Raw genomic sequence first — 19,679 nt, forward strand, 5'->3', positions numbered from 1 at the left:
CCAAGTAGGACCTGTCTTTATCATGCTGGCTGAGCCTGGTCACTTGGTTGTGCTGTATGTGTTGTGTGATGACTCTCAAGGTTATCTACTTGTGTGATTTTGATTTTTGATGGTAATTTGCCTCTCTTCCCTGTTTTTCTGTACGTGTACAGTAAATGCCCTAATTTTCCTAGAGGCTTACTGCAATACCTTGGCAGAGAATTTTGAAAGCCTATAGAAGTTATTAGCTGTTTGCTTTAACTAGAAATAGTAGTTAAAATGAACTGAATTTCTTATCAGTGAAAGAAAAGATCATGGTATAGCTACATAATCTTTAAACTTGAAATATCTATAAATAGCTGTGCTGTTCACTGTAAAAATGCAAATAAAACGTAGTACTTTCCTGAGAAAAGATTGATGAATAAAGCAATACATGGTTATTCTGCTTTTAGAATCCATGCTATTAAGCACTTTAATATATGCTGTCCTATATGTTGTCCCACCATCTCCAACGCTCAAAAGACACAGTAGGAGTAGCAAAGATGAAGAAAAGTGCTCGTAAGAATATGTGGGCAGTCTCTGGTTTATGGAAAGGTGTGGCTAGAGGGATACTATTGTAGAGCTTAATAGTAGAGAGAAAATGGAAGGAGAGTGATTACATATTACAGGTAAAGGGAAAAATTAGAGTTCTTTTAAAAAGTGAAATTAGTTGAATCAGAGGAAAATATACTTCCACAATAAAAAAAATTGTGAAACTTCTTGTTCCTGGTCTATGTGGATGTCAAAAATATAGGTGGACATGAAGAGATTAGACAAATCTCTAAAAATGAAAGAAGATTTCTTTCTTCTAAAATGGAAGATTCTTTTTCTTTAAATGCAGCTTTGCCTAAATAAATAAATCGATAAATAAAGAAGCTAGCCTCAGTTCTCGTCAATAGCAATATTACAAAATACCCAGCTTTCGATGTAAGAATACCATTCTATTTTGGATTAATTGTTGTTTAATTGATCTATTTAGGTTTAATTTGTGATTAGTTTTGACAATAGTTATCTTAACCCAATTTTAAAAGTTAATCTGGTCTCATTACATGATTGTTGAAAAAATTTTTTACACTGCATCCTTGGGAAGACGTTTTTGTATCTGACTCATGAATCACCTAAAAAATAAATTATTATCATTAGTCTGTGAATTTTTGTGTATCAAAATCAGACGCTTCTCCTGATTCTTAGAATATGTCAAAAGATACAGTATGTGATAAGGTCCAAAGAGTAGTTCTTGTCCTGATTTTTGAAAAGTTCTATTCAACATTTAGTTGTTTAATATTTTTTAGAGCTGTGACTTTTCCCAGAAATAGAATAACCAGTGAATGGTTTGAGGACAGTGTATTGTCAGACCACTGAGAAGCTGCTTGTTTTCAAAAAAACTTATGTAACTTTCTCAATATATGTTAGGAGAAAGCTCAGGGGTATTAGATTGAATATTTTATTGTATGAAATGGATGGAGGTTCAACCTTTGGTTTCTTGAATGCGTGTTTACATTATGTGATCAGAATAGCATCAGAGATCTTTTTTCAATGCTGTTTTTGAAATGCATGATTTGAGGTTTTTCAAGTACTTTACATTTTTTATTTACTTTTATAGGGACTGGGAGCAGACAGCAAAAATCTCTATCCTTTCCTACTCCCAGTTATCCAGCTAAGTACAGATGTTTCTCAGCCTCCACATGTCTATCTTCTGGAAGATGGTTTAGAGTTGTGGTGAGAATGTTCTTTATCAGTTTCTATTTTTTTAATTTTAATTTTGCTTCTGTATCCTCAGAAGCAAAAAAGAAAAAAGATTCAACAGTAGCTTTGCCTGTATTAAGAATTTGTTCCTGTTGTCTTACCTTGCCTTCATGTATACCATGTGTTTTCTCAGAAGAGAGGTTAGGAAGTTAATAAACGAAACACAATTAAAAATCACTGAGTTGGTAATCCTTTTTTAGACTGTGATAGTGAGATACAATTCTGTTGCGATACTGAACAGAAAGACAAAATCTAGATTTGTTATAATGTCCGTGCTAAACTAACAATTTGATCTGCTTGACTTCAAAAGCAAAATAACCTATTGATTCTCAGAGCTGGTTGCTGACAGAGATGGCACATTTACAGGGATAAGATGTAGAAGTTATCTTCCAGATCTCAAGTTGTTTGTCGATGGAACATAAAGCAAGAAATGGCACTGTGATCAGTTTGCTGTGAGGCTAATTTGCTTTTTTGTGGGCAGCTGACAGTGTAGGAGAAGAAAATTGTTATCAAGACTGAATTCAGTGCATCTGTTTCCTGCAGAATAGGAATATATTGAGTTTGTCTTGAATTAGTGAGGGATTCCTTTGATCTAAATTGTAAATGGACATTGAATTGCAGACAAATTAACCTCCAAATGATTTGTTCTTTGTGCAGCAAAAATAAGATTTATAATGCTGTTAGGGATGGGGGAGCAAGCTGAAGTGCCAGACCTTCACAGAACATTAAGACAGAAACCATTTTAATGTATCAATTCAGAACTTTTATATCTTCATAATACTGATCTTGAAGTTGTTATTCTGATGCCTGTGCAGAAGAATGTATGTATAACATTTAAGATGTTCTAGAGCATCAGAGGTATCTGGGTGGAGCTGGCAGAGACAGTTGGGACACTAATATCTTCCTAAACCAAGAGTGGAAAACCAGCTAAGATAGTTTACATAATCAGAAATGTTATTTACATACTATAATCCCACACGTTAAATCTAGCAACAAAGGGGAATGTGTTGCTGTGACTTTAAGAAAAGAATTAATTTATAACTACTGTTTTCAAGCCTCAGGAACTTTAAATTGATACAAACAATGCTGAGTATTATTTAGTTATGCTCCTATGTATGGCAATCAAGGTGTCATTTCAAACCTTAAAAAAAAAAAGTGAATGTTCTAACTGGTTGCCACCACAGTGGCTCCTTTGATGTGTAGAGTGCTACAGACATACTTGCACCATGAAGATTCCTCTCTACCTGCCTCCTCTGAGTTCCCACGTTGGGTACTTAGACATTCTCACTACTGAGTTTGGCAGCTTATGTTGTCTTTGAAAATATGCAGTAGCATGATTTTTCTTTCTTTTCCTACCTTAGCGAAACGCATGCCTATACTGATTGATGTGTTGTAAGGACTAGTGTTGCACTTGAAGTATGCTTTAAGTAATTGTTTTGCATTATTTAAGGGTCCTGTAGGTGGTTACTAGAATGTTTTAAATCTGTCACCATGATTGATCAATGTTATTCGTAGATCATCTAAGATTTTGCTTTACCTGTTCTTAGGTTAGTGACATTGGAGAATAGTCCATGTCTTACACCTGAACTCCTAAGAATATTTCAGAACATGTCTGCCCTTCTAGGTAAGTCTTCTACTAATAAAATTTCTGATTTTTTTTCCCACTGCTTGTGTTGTTCATGCATTAAGTAATGCCATGGTGACTACAAGAACTAAGGGGGCTTGCAAAATTATGAAGAGCGTATCTTTATCGTTTGACTTTCCTGTGTTCTTTAGTATTCATTATCTAGTTACTCTAGCTCTGTTTTTCAAAAAATTGAAGCTGGTTTGTGCCTCAAAGATAAGACAAAGTTGGGTTTATCTCAGGTTTAAGTTGTTCCTGAAATTTTTGATTTTTCAATTTGGTGAAAATGTTGAATGGTTGACATTAAGTTCTGCAACCCCTAGAGATGTTTTGCGTGGGCCCACTTCAATAGTGGCCCTCAATTTGTTGTCTTCTATTCCGGTAGGATGTCTGTGACCCTTCTCATCCTCAAGGCTCTCGTTTCTTTTATGATATTTTTTGAACCAATGTCCAGCTGTACATTTGTTGATGGTCCCCTGGCCAAATGCTTTTTGATATTGTTAGCAGTTTCTGCTGCTTAAGCCCCATTTTGAACTTGTAAACAAAATTGCTTGAATTTGCTTTTTACCATTTTTAATTTGGTAGTGTAATATAGAAAAGTAAACCATGAGAACAAAACCATTAGCATAAATTAAGTAGGGTGAATTTCACACTTTAAAATGCTATACTACATGAACACCGTTAAATAAAAGTTTAGTTCAAAGGAAGCATCACAATTTACAATACAAAACCAGCAATTAGTTTTGCACCAACATAATAGGCTGAAGAATTGAAGTTTCCATTATTAGCTTTTCCATTATTCAGTTAATAACTGTGTAGGATATGTTCAAACTAAATAATGTTTGTACATGTATCAGTTGAGCAGCACTGAAATTAAAAGCAGTAGTTTTGCCTGAATTGTTAACAAAATATAAACTTAATAATGAAGATTAAGATTCCATACTTTGGAAATACTGATGTGTGGAGTGCTTTTGTTTTGTAACTACAGGGAATATAAAAATTTTATGATTTTACTTTGTTGTGTGGATGTGGTTTTGTTTAGTGAAATCTTTACCTGTGCTTTTGTAGGTTGTGGAGCTAATATAGCAAATGGATTATTTTTTTAGAGGAATGTATTTGTAAAACTACAGATGTTATCTTTTTAATTGATTGCTTTCAGCACTTAATATTTTATTTGGATGAAGATAATTAGGGAATTGCATCATGGTGGGTAGGCGCAATAAGATGACTCTGTCATTTCTCTGTGTATACTAGCTCTCTAATGACAAAACTGCTGAGGGAAGTAGTGTTTTGTAGTGATTTCAGTATTTAACTCTAGAGGTACATCTTGGGTTCTGTAGCTGCCAAATACTTAACATTTGTTTTCATTCGTATCTACACACCTACCCTTCCTCTTTGTTGTTTTGTGCTAGTAGTAGATAGTGTCTGCTACAGGAAGCTTGCCCTAAACAAATTATTGTGATTTTCCTATTTGTATTGCACTGCTGATCTGCTTTAGTTAAATTCAGAAATACTGTGTGTTTGTGGTGTGCTTATATGTGCTACTGCTCTTTTCACTACGTCCTCCCTAGTCCTTACACAGTGCTTTCTAGGGTAGTGATGAGTATGAATGGAAACCCTGGCATACTCTTTTAACAAAAGGTGGAGGTATTCAGGAATATTCCACACTTGTAAAAGTTTCCTTATTTTATGAATGAATCCTTATGAAAGAGAACATTCCTTGTTCTGTAAAATGAGAGCTGTTGTATGACACTGCTAGAGCAAGTAGTACAGTTAAACTAGGTAGGTTTTTCTTAAAGGAGTCTTCAAACATGCTTATGTCAGATTGTGGTCTTTTTTTTTTTTTTTTTTTTACTAGGGATGGGGGCGGGTGGTAAAAACACAGCAGCAGATGTGTAATCGTAGACTGATTTCCTCATACAGACTTCTGGTACTACTTTAGCTCCTCAGCATTTTTCTGAGAAAATTTTGGTTTCCGTGTCATGTCAGTCAGAGATTTTAATTGCTGAGAGCCCAAACGGTGCACATTTTTCCAGGAAGTGGAAAATGTACTGGTATGGTCTCTGGCTGGAAATCAGGGGAATCTGGCTGGACAGCCTCCATGTGACATTGCCACGGCACTGTGATTTTTAAATGGAGCTTGAATCTTGAATTACTGCTAACCTTATTTTAAAATTTAGTAGTTATAGAAACAAGACTGCTGTCTCATATGATTCGGGCAGCTGCTTCATTCAATCACTGCACTTGAAGAAGGAGTATTTCATTTAAATTCAGTGCAACAGCTCACTTTAAACTACGGCCCCTGCAAAAGAAAATGTATTCTTCAATAATTATCAGCTGTGCAAGGTAATTAAATAATGTTCAGTCTTAGTTCTGTGGTGTAAAAGTGGGAATATTCACCTGAAACTTCCAACAGTCTACTGTTTTCAGTAGACTTGGTAACTTGGGAAGTCTACCGTTTTCAGTTGGACAAATGCAGAAATCCATTCAAATTTTGAGATCCTCGGGTTTAAAGTTTCAAAATTGGGAAGCCTTGTATGCCTTAACCATCTGAGATAAGGCAAAACAGAAAATGTCCCTGAGACTAATTCTCAGTTCAGTCTTAACTTGTCGAAGTGGAAGCCAAAGGGCAGATCTGGTGAAGGGAAGTTCTGCATAGATACTGCCTTACATACGTCTTTTGGAGCAGGCTGGAGAACTAGTGACAAGGTGCTCCAGAAAATTATTTTGTTGAAAATATAGTGTAAGGAATGTTGAGTCCTGACCATTAGTTTCTGAATTTATTCTTACTGAATGGAATTACTATAATATGCAGATATTGTAACTATTTTTCTGGTATGTTTAACTGATCCATCAGCATTTAAGTCCTTCAGAAAAAGTGACCTAATAGAGGTCAACATAGTTGAACTACAGGAGCTGGAAAGGAGAGAGAGGAGTTGTTAATTTGTGAGATTTTTGGACACTAGAGGTATATAGTAGACAATGTCCTGCTGAAGAATAGAAAACAGATGTGGCAAGAAATCATCCGACTGGAGAGGGAGAAAAGACATTTTGTCTTCCTCATGACCAGGTTATAGCATTTTTAAGAATGCATAAACGTTAGTTCTTAGAGGTATTTAGTATATGATAAAAGGAGGCAAACTTCTGTGGCGATTGAACAGTGTATGTAAATAGATGCAGTGCAGCTTTATTAACTCAGATCTACAGGGACTGTTGAAAATACTGAAAATCATTTATATAAAAGTAGACAGCTTGGTTATTTTTAAAGAGGTTTGGATAATAGGTTGGATTTTGTATTTTTCAGGTTGTTAGTAATTAATTTGTGTTGTAGCTTTTGCTTTGCATTGAACTCCTTTTTGGAGAAGATCTTGTGGGAGTTGATTGTAATGTACACGGTATTTTTTTTAGAAAATTCAGGAGGTGTGCAGTGATACATTGCTAGTTCCAATCCGGGACCTCTAACGGCTCTTTGAGCATTTAGAGTTTCCCATTAGATTTGGGAATTTAGCTTAACCATCGAAGAACAAAACTTAATTTAAGGTTTCTGTGCTATAACAGTGAGTTTTCTTTAGAAAAAGATTGTGGTGCTATCACTGATGTACAATAACTGTTCAGAGGCAGCATAATTCTCATATTGGCTTTTCATATCAGCATAGCTAATATTTAAATTCTGTTGGAATACAGTTGCTATTGCAGAGGTTCTTTAATCCATCTTTTGATGCGGCAGATTGAATAATGTGGAACGGAGGAATACATTAATTCTCTGAGGATCCATGCATTTCTGCATTGAGACTGCTTAAAATGGGAGCTGAATCGGTTCCAGTTTCAGGTTGGGAATATGGTCAAAATCAAGACACCTATTTCAAAAAACATCAGGTTTAATGTATCTGTGCTGTGCTTATAAAGGTAATGGCAAAAAGCATGTTCCTGGAACTGGAGTAATTCCTCTGATTCCAAACAAAACCCAAAGTGTATCAATTAATTCAAGAAAAGATATGTTTGATTCAGGAAACCTGGCAAGAGAATTGATGCATAATTGTTTCTTAAATGTGGTCAGTTGAAGGTGGTATCTTTGTAGAAACATTCTTTTACTAAACATTGAGCTTTGTGCACAGATGATGGACTCAATTCGGTCATTTTCATGACATCTGTCTTATATGGTTTTTTTCCTTCTACTCTGAAATATATTGCTCATTGCAGTTTTGCTACTTGTACTTATTACCTTTGTATCAGTAATCACAGAATCATGGAATGCATAGTTAGGTGAAGTACTTCATATTTATATGGGCATTTCTGTACGGCTTAAAATATGGTTGTATCCAGTAAGAAGAAAACCCTGTAGGCCTCTAAGGAGAGTGAAGTAACTTCAAGTAATGTGTAACACTAGTAATGTGCTACTGAAGCTAATTCGTAGATGTATTGAAACCTTTTGATACGGATATTGGCTAGGCAGGTGAAAATTTCTTTTTTCAAGTCAAGATATGAAAATATTCAAAATAAGTGATAACAAGACATGACCTGCCCATGCACTCAGATATGGACGTAGTCATGTGTTCCGAGCTGTCCAGTGGCCTCGTAAGATGAGGAAGGATGGGAGGGAAAAGAGGAGAAACAGTTGAAATGGCCTAGACTTTTCAGATGTTATAATGGAAAAACAGCCGTGGCTTCTGTCATGCGATGTTATTTTTATTTGTGGAAGTTTGATTACTATAACATCACTAGTTATAAGCCATGCTTTCATACAGACTGAGTTCATCTAAGCCATGAAGGTCATAACATCTTGCTGATGTTTGTTTAAACTAGTAAGGAATTTGTTATTTAAAACTTACACAAAAATACTTTCCTGCTGTCTCTGGATGGTAATTTTATTGGACTATTAATTATAAGTGGTACAGCAGAAGTCCGCTTACTTTAATGTCTAGGAATAGCCTCTCTGTCTTAAGAAAGTTTAGCAAACCCTTTGAGGTTTTTTTTGGTCTTTTGTTTTCAGATGAGTGCTCTTGGTTTTCTGCACTAGTATTAGCCTCCATGCGAAACTTTAAAACCTTTTGTGTTGGTATGAACTGTGTTTATAGGTGCTTTGGTGTGATTTTTTCTAAAAACCAGTACTTTTAGGTACTGCCTGAGGACGTGTCTTTTTTTCTTTCTTTAAAACTGATGCTGTATACCATCTCCTGTGTATATCTGTCTCTGAAATAGACATACTTTACGTACTGATAAAGGTACTTACTGACTCAAGGTATGACCTAAAGCTCAGTGTGTCTCAGTCCAAAAGCTCAGTGCCATTTGTGGTACCTAAGGGCAGAACTGCAGTCTTTATTTCAGTCTTTCTACTCAGCAGTTACTGACTGAAATGTAAGAAAGATCATTTATCAGTAATTACAAGTCTTTTAAGTGGATCTTTCATTTGTTCCGCCTTTAGTATCTACTTAGACTGTTATCACAACCAAAACCTGATGAGTTTTTTTTTTTCTATGATTGTTGGCTTTTCAGGTCACTGGATTTCTTGTACTTCAGTTTGAGAACATGAAGGCTCTTATCATCCCTCTTCTGTTTGTCTCTCACAGGGAGACGACTCTGAGTGGCACTGAATCTAATAACTTTTTTCAATTTGCAGGCATCTAGCACTTAAAAGCTTTGTGTGGAAAGTGACTTCCAGAACCGAATAATTTTAGTTGTACTTCAGTTTGGTGATTAAGTTCTGAATTGTGATATCTTTTTTCCTAGAGCTGAGTTCAGAAAACCTCCAAAATTGCTTTAAGATCATCAATGCTTATATTTTCTTATCATCGTCTGGATTTTTACAGGTGTGTTACGGTTACATAAAGATTTATCCTAGCACCTTAGTTCCCTACCGGCAAACTTTTTTTTTCATATTGGAAAACATCATAGACACAAACATTTATACTGATTCGTTTATGTGCATGCAAGCATATTGTTCTAATATTAGCTCTTTATAGCACATGTTAGACATGCAATCAAATCAGATTTCAGAAAATTTATTTTAGAAAGTGTTTTTGTTTGATTTAGTATTTTGTTACCTGAAAAGATCCTATGTAGGGTAGTAATAGTTACTCAAATTATCCTGCTAGATTTAAATTACGATCGTATATTCTAGCAAGAAATTGCCTAGAGATATTTTGCATTGTTCTCACACCTTCTTCATTAGAAAATTCATGGAGATAGATTGTTTGGGTTTTTTGCAGACTTATTCAATCACATATGGCTGTAAAAAAACTCTGCAGTGTTAAATACCAACAAAATGCTTAGATTAGATTTTAATTAGTTGAGTAAAGATAAACATTTTAACAAAATGATCTTTGAAGAGAAGCTAAGTCATTAGGAATTACATCTTGTCCAATGTGTTGAATTTTGAAATACACACATAGATAGAAAACATGTTGCATAATAACTTCTTTTAAATTTAATTTCAGATGTATGCTACTGACTTGTGCCGGTCATTTTGTGAACTTTTGAAGGACATTACTACTGAGGGTCAAGTTCAAGTTTTAAAGGTAAAGTGTAATGAAAGTACTACCCAGGTTTTCAGCTCTATACATGCGTTATTCTTGCTAATGTTTTGTGAGGTTGGAGTAGTATTTTTCAAATATGAGGGACATAGAACATGTAGAAGAAAACAGCATATTTAGCATACACTGAAATTGGTGTTAGTGGTGTTTTAAACTACATACTTAAAGTCTGTGCGTGTAAACTGTGAATACATACACACGCATGTTATTTTTTAGAATTACTGCTTTTCCCAAAAGAAGGTTAGTATAGCCCTAAACAGAACACGCTAAATGATAATCCTCTAACACACTGTTCCTCTACCCTTTCTACAATGCTTTTGTTATCTCATGTGATTCCAAGGTGTTGTCATTAGGTATATGAGTTCTCAGCTAGTTTGAATCCTCTTTGTATAGATGGATTTAGATTAAGAATTCCTGATATCTTTCCTATCTTGATTATTTTCTAGATTACTAGAGAAAGGAGGTTAGTGAGGGCTTGTATCCTCATGAAAATAGTTTGTTCTTCAGCCTGGCAACAGCACACTTTAACAGCCAGGTGAGCAATCACTGCACTGTGAGGATAATGCTGTGTATAGAAAATGTTGAAAGCATTGAGTTGCAAGACAAGGATTGTGTTTGGGTCAAAGTAACTTGATTTAATCTTTGGCTATCAGTTAACTCATGGAAGTTGTAGAAAGCTAATCCAAGTTGTTTAATTTAGTTTTAGAATGAAGAAGACAACAGTATAACATAAGAAATACTTATGCTTATCATTACAAAATAAAACTCATTAATCAGATTGATATTGCTGGTTTAAGAGTTGTCCTAACTCAGTTTTTGTCTAGGTTCAGAATTCAGAAAAAAAATCTTTCATTGTTCAGTTGAAAATCCAACCCTAAAGTCAAAGTCATACTTGTGTGTTAATAGTTTACATTAATTTTGAGTGTTTTTAATCAAAATGTGTGAAGTGTACCTAGCCTTCTAAATCTGAATTAGAGGTTAGTTAAAGGTACACCTTTAATTGGTGTACCTAGCCTTCTAAATCTGAGTTTTGTCTCCACCCTATCATCTAGTATCAATCCCTTTGCTAATACAAACATGAATAATAATATATCTACTAATTTAATACTAGTTTTACTTTTCAGTGTTCAATACCAATAAGAATAATCATCATACAGTTTAATTTTTCTACTGCACATTTGAAAAACTGGCAAGATAAGGGTTAAGTAATAGGTCTGCATATATATGTGTTTTGTTATAAAAAGTGTTCAGGTGATTTTTATGATTAAGTAAGGACCATATGATCAAGATGCACTTCTGGGTTTTTTTCCTGTGTATGACAACTAGAAGCTAATGATTCTACAGCCAAGCTTTTTCAGTCTTCATTGAATGCTGAATGTATGTGCCCATTATTACATGTCTTTGTGTAGCACACTTGCTTTCATGGTGAGCTATAGTGTTCAAGCAGTCTTTACTTTTGGCATAAGTTGCTATTGTAATAACAATAACTGCTTGAATAGTGTTGCTAGAGGATTTTCAGAATACTGAAAACTGTATTCACAGAAACTTAGATGATATTCTGAAGGAAATGTTTTGAAATATTAATGATACTTTAAGTGTAACTTAAAGAATTTCAGGATATAATGTTGGAGTGTGCACTGAAAGATAGCTGAGTAGCAACTGTAATGTATTGCTACTTACATTTCCAGTGGCTACACTAGCTGGGAACTCTTCTGTTGCTGATAAAAACTTGGTGTTTAATTCCGTTCATTGTAAATGCACAAGTGCTTGCAGGATCACAGGACAGGAAAACAAGAGAAGCTGATAGTCCTCCTTTTCCTGCTATGAGGACCTTAAGGACTCTAGTTCTGGAGTTTAAAATGTCAGTTCCTCTCTGTCATTAGTATTATTTATAGCCTGTAGTTGGGCAAATGTTTGATGCAGCAGCTTTTAATCAGATCTCAAAGATGGAACAATGCTGCTGTACGTATTACTGTTCATCCACTTGTGTGTGTGGCCTTGCATTAGCCATAAGGTTTGTCCCCTATACTTTGAACACCTTCCTGGTACGCCTCCTTGCTTCCAGAAGGATAGCAGAAATATAATCTATTTAAGTATTTTTATGAAAAGGAGAATATTTTGTCAGGTGTCACTATGCTAACTTGTTAGACAAAAAAAACCCTTCAGATAAATATTTGGGACATAAACACTCTCTGAAATACTCTCCTGCAGACAGCAGGAAACTGAGAGGCATTGAAAGTTGTCAGCTGCTTAACATCTCTCTCAAGGCAAGAAATGACAGTCATTAAATGACGTTAGGAGGAACAAGGCTCCAAAAGAAAAAGATTTTAGAGGAGACCGGACAAGAGCACAGAATAGTAGTTCCTTGAGGAAGTCCCTTTGAGACTGAGAAGAGCGTCTAAATGAATTGCCTTTATGGTACCTTTGTATGCTTTATGCATCAGTGTATAGATGCATGGTCTCTGTCTTTACTTGTAGGAGTGAATAGGTATCGTCCTATTACTCTCACAGCCTCTTCCCCTCTCCATTGCAGTACAAGAGGAGAGTCCAAACAGCTTGTGGGGTGAGGAAAAAGAGAAACGAAGAGTAACAAATTTAAGTTGAGAAGCAGAGCAGGGTACTGAGAATAGCACATCTGGGAGCACGTGTGATTACTTCCTCACCTGCGAATAGGTAGTAGGTCCTAATGAATTTTTCCTCAGATAAGTGACAGAACAAAAGTATGGAAAAACCCACCTCATCAAGGTGCACTTCCCAGAGTCATATCAAGGTCCCTTCTTCGAATTCACTTCATTAACTCTTTCATTAAGGTGAAGCTAATGAGGAGGTGCTTGGCTAGGTGGGTTTCACTTGGCATGTCTGTTTTTGTCAAGTCTGTTATGCAGATCAGGTTTGCAGAGTACTTCAGTAGGATGTATTTTCAGTAGTCCTAGGGTCTGCTGGTATGTAATAGTAAACATCCTACCAGGACTTACATATAGACCAGTATATATAGCTTCAAAGATTCAGTTAAGGTTTTAAAATGTACTTTACTAATTGCCTAATTTGCTTTTGTCCTTAAGGTTGTGGAAAATGTCCTAAAAGTAAACCCTGTTTTGGGTCCTCAAATGTTTCAACCTCTTCTGCCATCAGTATTCAGGGGGATTATAGGTGGGGAGGTAAGAATTACACTTTACTGCCCTCTACTTTTTCTTTTGAACAGGAAAGTACTTTTGGTTATCTGGTCTCAGTTTTCTCATATAGATATTGCATTTCCTCTTGGTTTAGGAGCGTCTGGTGGATCTTTGACAGCTATTTTAGAAATTTGTAACGGTTACATGGTAGCACAAAAGTTAAAGCAACACCTTTTTAATCACCTAGTGTTTATTTTAATAAAATAATACAAATTTCATTCTATTGTTCCTTCACTATTAAGACTGAATAGGTGCTATGACTCTGAACTTAGTAAACTTCTTTGTAAGAGTTGTTTTTTTTAAAGACACTTATACGATTCCTTTTAAATATACCTGCACCTGAGAAAAGCAAACTGGACAAAGAGAAGATTTGATTTGACCTTCTTTTTCTAATGGACACATATATGTGATATGAAGAGCTGAAGGATGTGCGAGTGCTTTGTGTGAGATAGAAGGGGCTTTAAGATTTTGCTTGCTTAAATGTCACGAGTTCTCTGTTTTCTCTTACTTGACCTGCAACAAATTTCCATGTTAGATAAAGAAGAATAAAATCCAGTATGTTTTAACTGTGTTGAAACTTGCAGCATTAGCAGGAGAAAGACTTTAATTAGCAGAATCAGTGGATGGAATTCTCTATGCTTTTGACTTTTGATCAAAACCTTTGCTTTTTTCACAGCTGAAGGCTTTCAATTATCAATATTTGGCTCCCATTGTTATTGAGTTAACTAAGATATTACTTGGCTTAATCCTGTAAATAGTACTTAGCAATATACTTTCTGCTGCATGGAATGTGAAAAAGGCAATTTGTTTGAACAGTTCGCAGTCTAAGAAGACACAAAACTGGAGAGTGTATTTTTAAAATGTGTTCTGATTAAACACTGATAAATTCATTGCTCCCTATTCAGAAAGGTATTACTCTGCATTAACATTTTCAGGTAAATATTGGCATTTTGTTTCTCAAGTAGGCAGTTGTACAAAATGTTTACTGTTACTTTGCTTGGAGGCTGGATTTAATACAAGTAAATCTATAGCTTCTTTTAAAATTAAAAGCAATAACAAGATAATAAGTAATGAGGTTATTACTATACCCAGTTAATTTTAAGACACTTGCAAGATAGTTATTGGCAAACTTATTTATAGTTTCTGACAGCAAGATAAGTAACAACAACCTCAGAAATACTAAGTACTTCATGATGTTACTGGAACTGTGAATGGTAATTTTGAATGATAATCAATTTTGAAAGTAATTTTTTTTGCAGTGCAATATACTGTTTATTCTTAAAGATGTGGGTTTTCAAATTTAAAGCAAAGTAATCTGAAGTTGTCTTGACTGTTAGGGGGAACTGACTTGGTGATTGCCATAGTTTTCCTACTGTAAGAATTGAGCATCTCCGGTATTACTCAGTCCTGTGTACTTGGACGCTTTTAAATTACAGTTAATAATTTCTAATTTAAAAATTTACATAAAGGTTGCATTCAACTATTTTCCTTGTATATGTTTTCTTATTAAAGTAAATCCTATTTGTTTTGGTTTGCTTTTGTTTCAGAGATACCCAGTGGTGATGTCTACTTATTTGGGGATCATGGGTAGAGTTCTGTTACAAAATGCAAGTTTTTTTTCGTTGCTTTTGAGCCAGATGGCATGTGAATTTGGTCAGGAGGTAAGGAGTTTTGTCTTAATATTACAGATAGATTGCTTGACCTGAAAGAACTTTTTTTTCTGTTTTCCATTCTTGTTCCTCCCAGCCCACCTTGGAAATAGGCATTTTCCCTTTCTATGGTTCCCTCCACTGAAAATCCCGTAGCAAGTTTTACATGTTCCCACAATTATGTTAACACATCTTATAAAAAGTCTTATGCAGCCTCTATATTCTCTTCCTGCTGCATCCCATAATAAACCATATAAACCTGTTCAGTTTGCATAGCAGAGTGTTTCTTTCCTTAAGCAATCTTGATGTGTCTTGCAGCAGGGTTAACGGTCTAATCATTCTCCAGTAAGAATTCTCTCATAGTTTCTAGCAGTATCAGAATCAGTGTGCTCCAGTTTCACTGATGCAGTTACTGAGGTTCTTTTGCTGTAAGTGTTGTTGCTGAATTATATGTCTTTAAATAAAATTTTCTAATTTTCTTATTTTTAGGTGTAATACAGTTTTCAAACACATAAAGACAATTATTTATATGTATTAGACTGTTATAGGAGAAATGTTTGGGTAATTCATTGCTCTAGATCAGTGTGCTGGCCACGAACTAAATGCATTTCAAACTTAAAGGTTACAATTCATAGTGAGAGAATACCAGAGCTTAGAACCACTGTCATAGAAAATTTTAAAAATACCTGTTGTTTGCTGCCTCAGTCAGGTACTCGTAAGTGTATGGTGTCTTTCCCAGACTAAATAATATATTAAGCTCGTAGAAAAATTGAAATAAATTGTTTTCTAAATGTGCTGAAGTACACATAAATGAAAAGGAACATTCTGTTTCCCATTACAGTTGGACCAAACTCTTGGTAACATGATTGAAATGTGGGTTGATCGGATGGATAACATCACTCAGCCTGAAAGGAGAAAACTTTCTGCTTTGGCATTGCTTTCACTTCTGCCATCACTGAATAGGTGAGCAAATGTACAGTACCTTAAATGAGAATGCTTCAAAGGCCCTAAGGATGGTTTTTCAGGTATTTCACTATTCTATAGATAAAACTACTTATATCAGAATATTTATTGCTTCTTTTTTTGCCAAGGGACAGTTAAAAAGTTAGAATTGTAATGGTACATTTTATTAACCTTTTTATCTGGCTTCATAGCATTATAATAATCTTTCCTCAATTTAATGGAAAATGCCATGTAGTAAAAGTGAGGAAACACTCTAAATTTAATTGTCCGTTCTTATAGTAGTATTGAACTTGCTGCTTCTCTCATCTGTGATTAAGCAGTTGCTTTAGTTGGCTTCTTAGTGTTTTGGTGTCCCAGGGAACAAAGTTTGTTCGATTCTCTTTCGTGTTGTGGGTAAATGTGAACTTTCATCCTGGTTTTCCTCTTCATGACAGTAGAATTGAATAGTTCCTGTGGAAGACTGCAAAACATTTTTTGCACTTTAGGTTTCTGTAGCAAGCACCTTTTGCTACTATCCCTTCTTTAGCCAATGGCATTACTGAATGAACATTGAAAACAAAAGTTTTTGATGGAGATGCTGAATAGCGTTACACTGACTTCTAAGTTGTCACTAATAGCGTTTCTGTTTGAAAGTCAGGAAGACAAGACTGCATGAGTTCACATTTAGTCTGTCGGATTTCCTAAAATGTCTTAAATATTGTCTAATAGGAATTTAGAAGTTGCTCACAAATTGTAAAGCTATGGTAGTATCGGTAAAGCTGTAGAATATGTAGTCACTGTCTAAAAAGTCATGGACCTCTTACGTGTTGAACTTAAAGAGACTTTGTTACTATTAATGTGCACTGAGACTTTCCTTTTTTGTCCCAAATCATCAGGACAAACACCTAGCCAAATGTGAACCAAGCAGTTGCTTTATGAGAAAGCTTTTTTTTTTTTTTTCGGTAAATGTGACAGTTATATTGCGTATGAGTATATTAAAAATGTTCTTAAAGAGGTGTTATGTAAAATTTAAGGTGCTGAACTGCATGTCTGTCTTCCTGTGAAGTTTCTTTTAAAGAGAGAAAGTAAAAAAGAAATTGTTTTAGATAACCATGTTATTTTGAACTACCAGCTGCTCCAGATTTCCTGCTGTAAGAGTCAATTATTTCTGGCAGTCCTTAATGTAATAAAACCTTCTGTAAATGACAGCTTTATTTTTCAGATAGTCAAGTCATTTAAGAAGGCTGCTTCTGCAGTAAAAAGCCTCACTTTAGTGGACATATTTAAGTGAAAGCTATAAAAATTTTACTGTACAAGTTGATAGACTGCCAGGGCCAAGCATACCTTCAGACAGAATGTGTGCAACTGATTCTGCCGAGTGATTGTTCCCTCTGCTACCGAACAATGTGAGTCACTGATTTTGCCATTTTGTAGGGCTTATACTACATATACTTGCTGCATCTTGCATCTGAAACATATTAAAAATGAAATTTTTCAAAAGCAGGCTTCTTCTGCAAATCCATTTGCAAAGTTTAAACACAAATGTCTTAGAGATTCAGTGTGGTCAGGGATGGTACCAGTAGCAAGCTCAGATTTTCAAAGTTCTGCTATAGGGAAGACAGACGTGTACTGTGTCTAGCATGTCCATGTTTGCCAGTTGCTCCCTCTAGCCTGTAGCTAGAGCTGTCCTAAGAAAATCTTGTTATTTTAGAGAGGAAAAGGACGGAATAGGTTAAAGTACTGGAGGAAAAATTAAGGTAAGGTGTTCTCATTTTTCCCTCAGAGTTGCTTTGTGGGTAAAATGTTGCAGAAAATATTAAGGAGTGTCCTTTTTTACTTTCCCTCTAAACTGAATAGTATTACTTCATTGTTTTAAGGTACTTTCCTAGTTAGTCGTCATGTTTATAACAGAACTTATGCAGACTTAGGACTTCTTGCTTTCTAGTGGAAGCTAAAACTTCTGTGATTATTCAGCTAAACTAGTATGGCAAAATAATTTTCTATTTCAAATATAGTGCCGTTCACAATGTTATGAGTGAAGGATTTTACAGCAGTTGAGAATCACTGTTGAGCAGCTGTAGTTCACAGTGGTTCTTGGGCCAATAAGTTGGACTACACAGGCTATAAAGTGACAGTTTATTATCTAAATTTTCTTGTCTAGGCAATATCATACAGAGGTACATGAAATGTATGACACTCATAGTACCAACAGTACCACTGCATTTTATCATGTATGCTTATACATGTGGTCCTTCAATCCAGCATCCTGTTTGTCTTCCTACATGCAGCTGCACATTGTGTCAGTTTTCATAAGGTCGTATTAAAGGAAGAAGAATAACTGCTTCCTTCCTCATTAGTGTATTGCAGCACCTTTTCATTTAGCAGTAATTTCCTGGTTTTATTTTGGGGTTTTTTGTGCATAAACTTAACACTACCTAATAATCTGCATTTGCAATCAGAGTCTGGTCATTTAATGTTAGCATTTTTTGTTTCTGACTGTTGTAGGCATCCGTATTCTTTTCCTGATTTTGTATTCTTACTGCTTGTTTGCCACTCATCCATGTGGCATTTTCATCCATTTTCATTCATTTATTGAAAGTCCTTGGTACTTCATAGAATAAAAACCTTTGTCTTTACACTGAGTGTGTAACAGTAGGGTAACAAGGTAAAGGCAGTAAGGATACAGCCCGTGAGGGAAGTGTGCATAGACATATAGTAGCTAGAACAGGGAAGTTGTTTCGAAAAACAGGAAAGAACTTGATGTTTGGTGGAGGCAAATCATAACTGAGCTACGGTGTGATGCAAGAGGTGACAACAAGCTGGATGAATGCATTCAAAAATGTCATAATTTCATGGTCTGGTTCAGGCTGTTCCAGTTAGTCTACAATCTTAATGGCTTGTTTGTGAACCTGCAGCTTCAAGAGTGCTTTTCTAGTACAGTACAGTAGATGTAGTTGAGTTTTATTAGACTTTTCCTTGGTCCGCAAAGCAAAGTCTGCTGAACACGGTCAGGAACAGTAGCCTAAATTTTCTTTCGGCTGTTGTGAAAGGATATGGGCCCCCACTACAATGTCAGGTGCTGAGTTTTGAGATGTGCTTTTTCAACATTCTTTGTATTTCATGAGACCAAAGTGAGTAAAATTGTACTGCTCCCCCTTCCCATACCTATATATATGTGTATATATATATATATGGAAATCTTAATCAGCTTGCTAACTATACCTTTGTCACTTCATATAATATCAGCATTACCGCTTTTTGGAATGTCCTTATTTTGGAATGTTTAAAGCTTTTAGTGATTTATTTAGCAAAGTAGCTTTTTTTTTTTTTATTCCTTCCTGTGAGAACACAGATGATACTAAAAGATATTTAAGAGTGATAGGAATATTGTAATTGCTAATAAGAAATGTAAACACAATTTGGAAAGCTTTTGTGTCAATGATTAGCTTAGATTGGTGTGTTACGTAGCTGTAAGCACAGGTAGCATTTGGTGTGATGCTGAAAGCTAAGCACTACCCCCTTTGCTGATAAGTGTTATTAATGCTGTTCCTATCATTCTTGAATGGGAGGTGGCCGACTTTGCTTTTACTCTAAGTCACTGCTTTTCCAAAACAGTCCACTAATTTTGATGCTTGAGGAGACATTCGTCCTTGGTGGATGTACTAGTGTAGAGTAGTGCCACTTCAAAGGAGAGGAGGCTCTCTTGGTAGTAGTATTTCCAGAAGCTAGTGTTAATTTTTCCCCTTTGAGTCAAATGTCTTTGTTTGGAAAATCTATTGTGAGGAGAAGGTTAAGAGCCTAAGAGTTTTTCCAGGTTGCTCTGCTCATTTCTAATTGTTATGTAAATGAATGTCTACTTTTTTCTCACTATGTATCAAAGCTGATATGTCAGCCAGCATGAGTTCTGCCAATTAGATAATTGGCATTCTGTGAGTATAAGTACTTATGATGTGCAATTATAAGTCTTCGTTATTATAGAAGTTTTTCCTGTGTTTTT

At 35.3% G+C, this 19,679-nt stretch overlaps 1 protein-coding gene across 4 annotated transcripts in view; it reads left to right on the plus strand.

Annotated features, from left to right (window-relative positions):
• IPO11 (importin 11) overlaps positions 1–19,679 on the plus strand; it is an 87,774-nt gene that overhangs the window by 43,373 nt on the left and 24,722 nt on the right. For all 4 annotated transcript variants that reach the window (XM_054053750.1, XM_054053753.1, XM_054053751.1 and 1 more), the window contains 7 exons: positions 1,622–1,737; positions 3,312–3,388; positions 9,116–9,195; positions 9,823–9,903; positions 12,981–13,076; positions 14,639–14,752; positions 15,582–15,703. In XM_054053750.1, coding sequence (XP_053909725.1) covers positions 1,622–1,737; positions 3,312–3,388; positions 9,116–9,195; positions 9,823–9,903; positions 12,981–13,076; positions 14,639–14,752; positions 15,582–15,703 — 686 coding nt within the window. The remainder of the gene's footprint in view (positions 1–1,621; positions 1,738–3,311; positions 3,389–9,115; positions 9,196–9,822; positions 9,904–12,980; positions 13,077–14,638; positions 14,753–15,581; positions 15,704–19,679) is intronic.

Source organism: Cuculus canorus, chromosome Z, assembly GCF_017976375.1.
Source record: "Cuculus canorus isolate bCucCan1 chromosome Z, bCucCan1.pri, whole genome shotgun sequence".
Classification (NCBI taxonomy): Eukaryota; Metazoa; Chordata; class Aves; order Cuculiformes; family Cuculidae; genus Cuculus; species Cuculus canorus.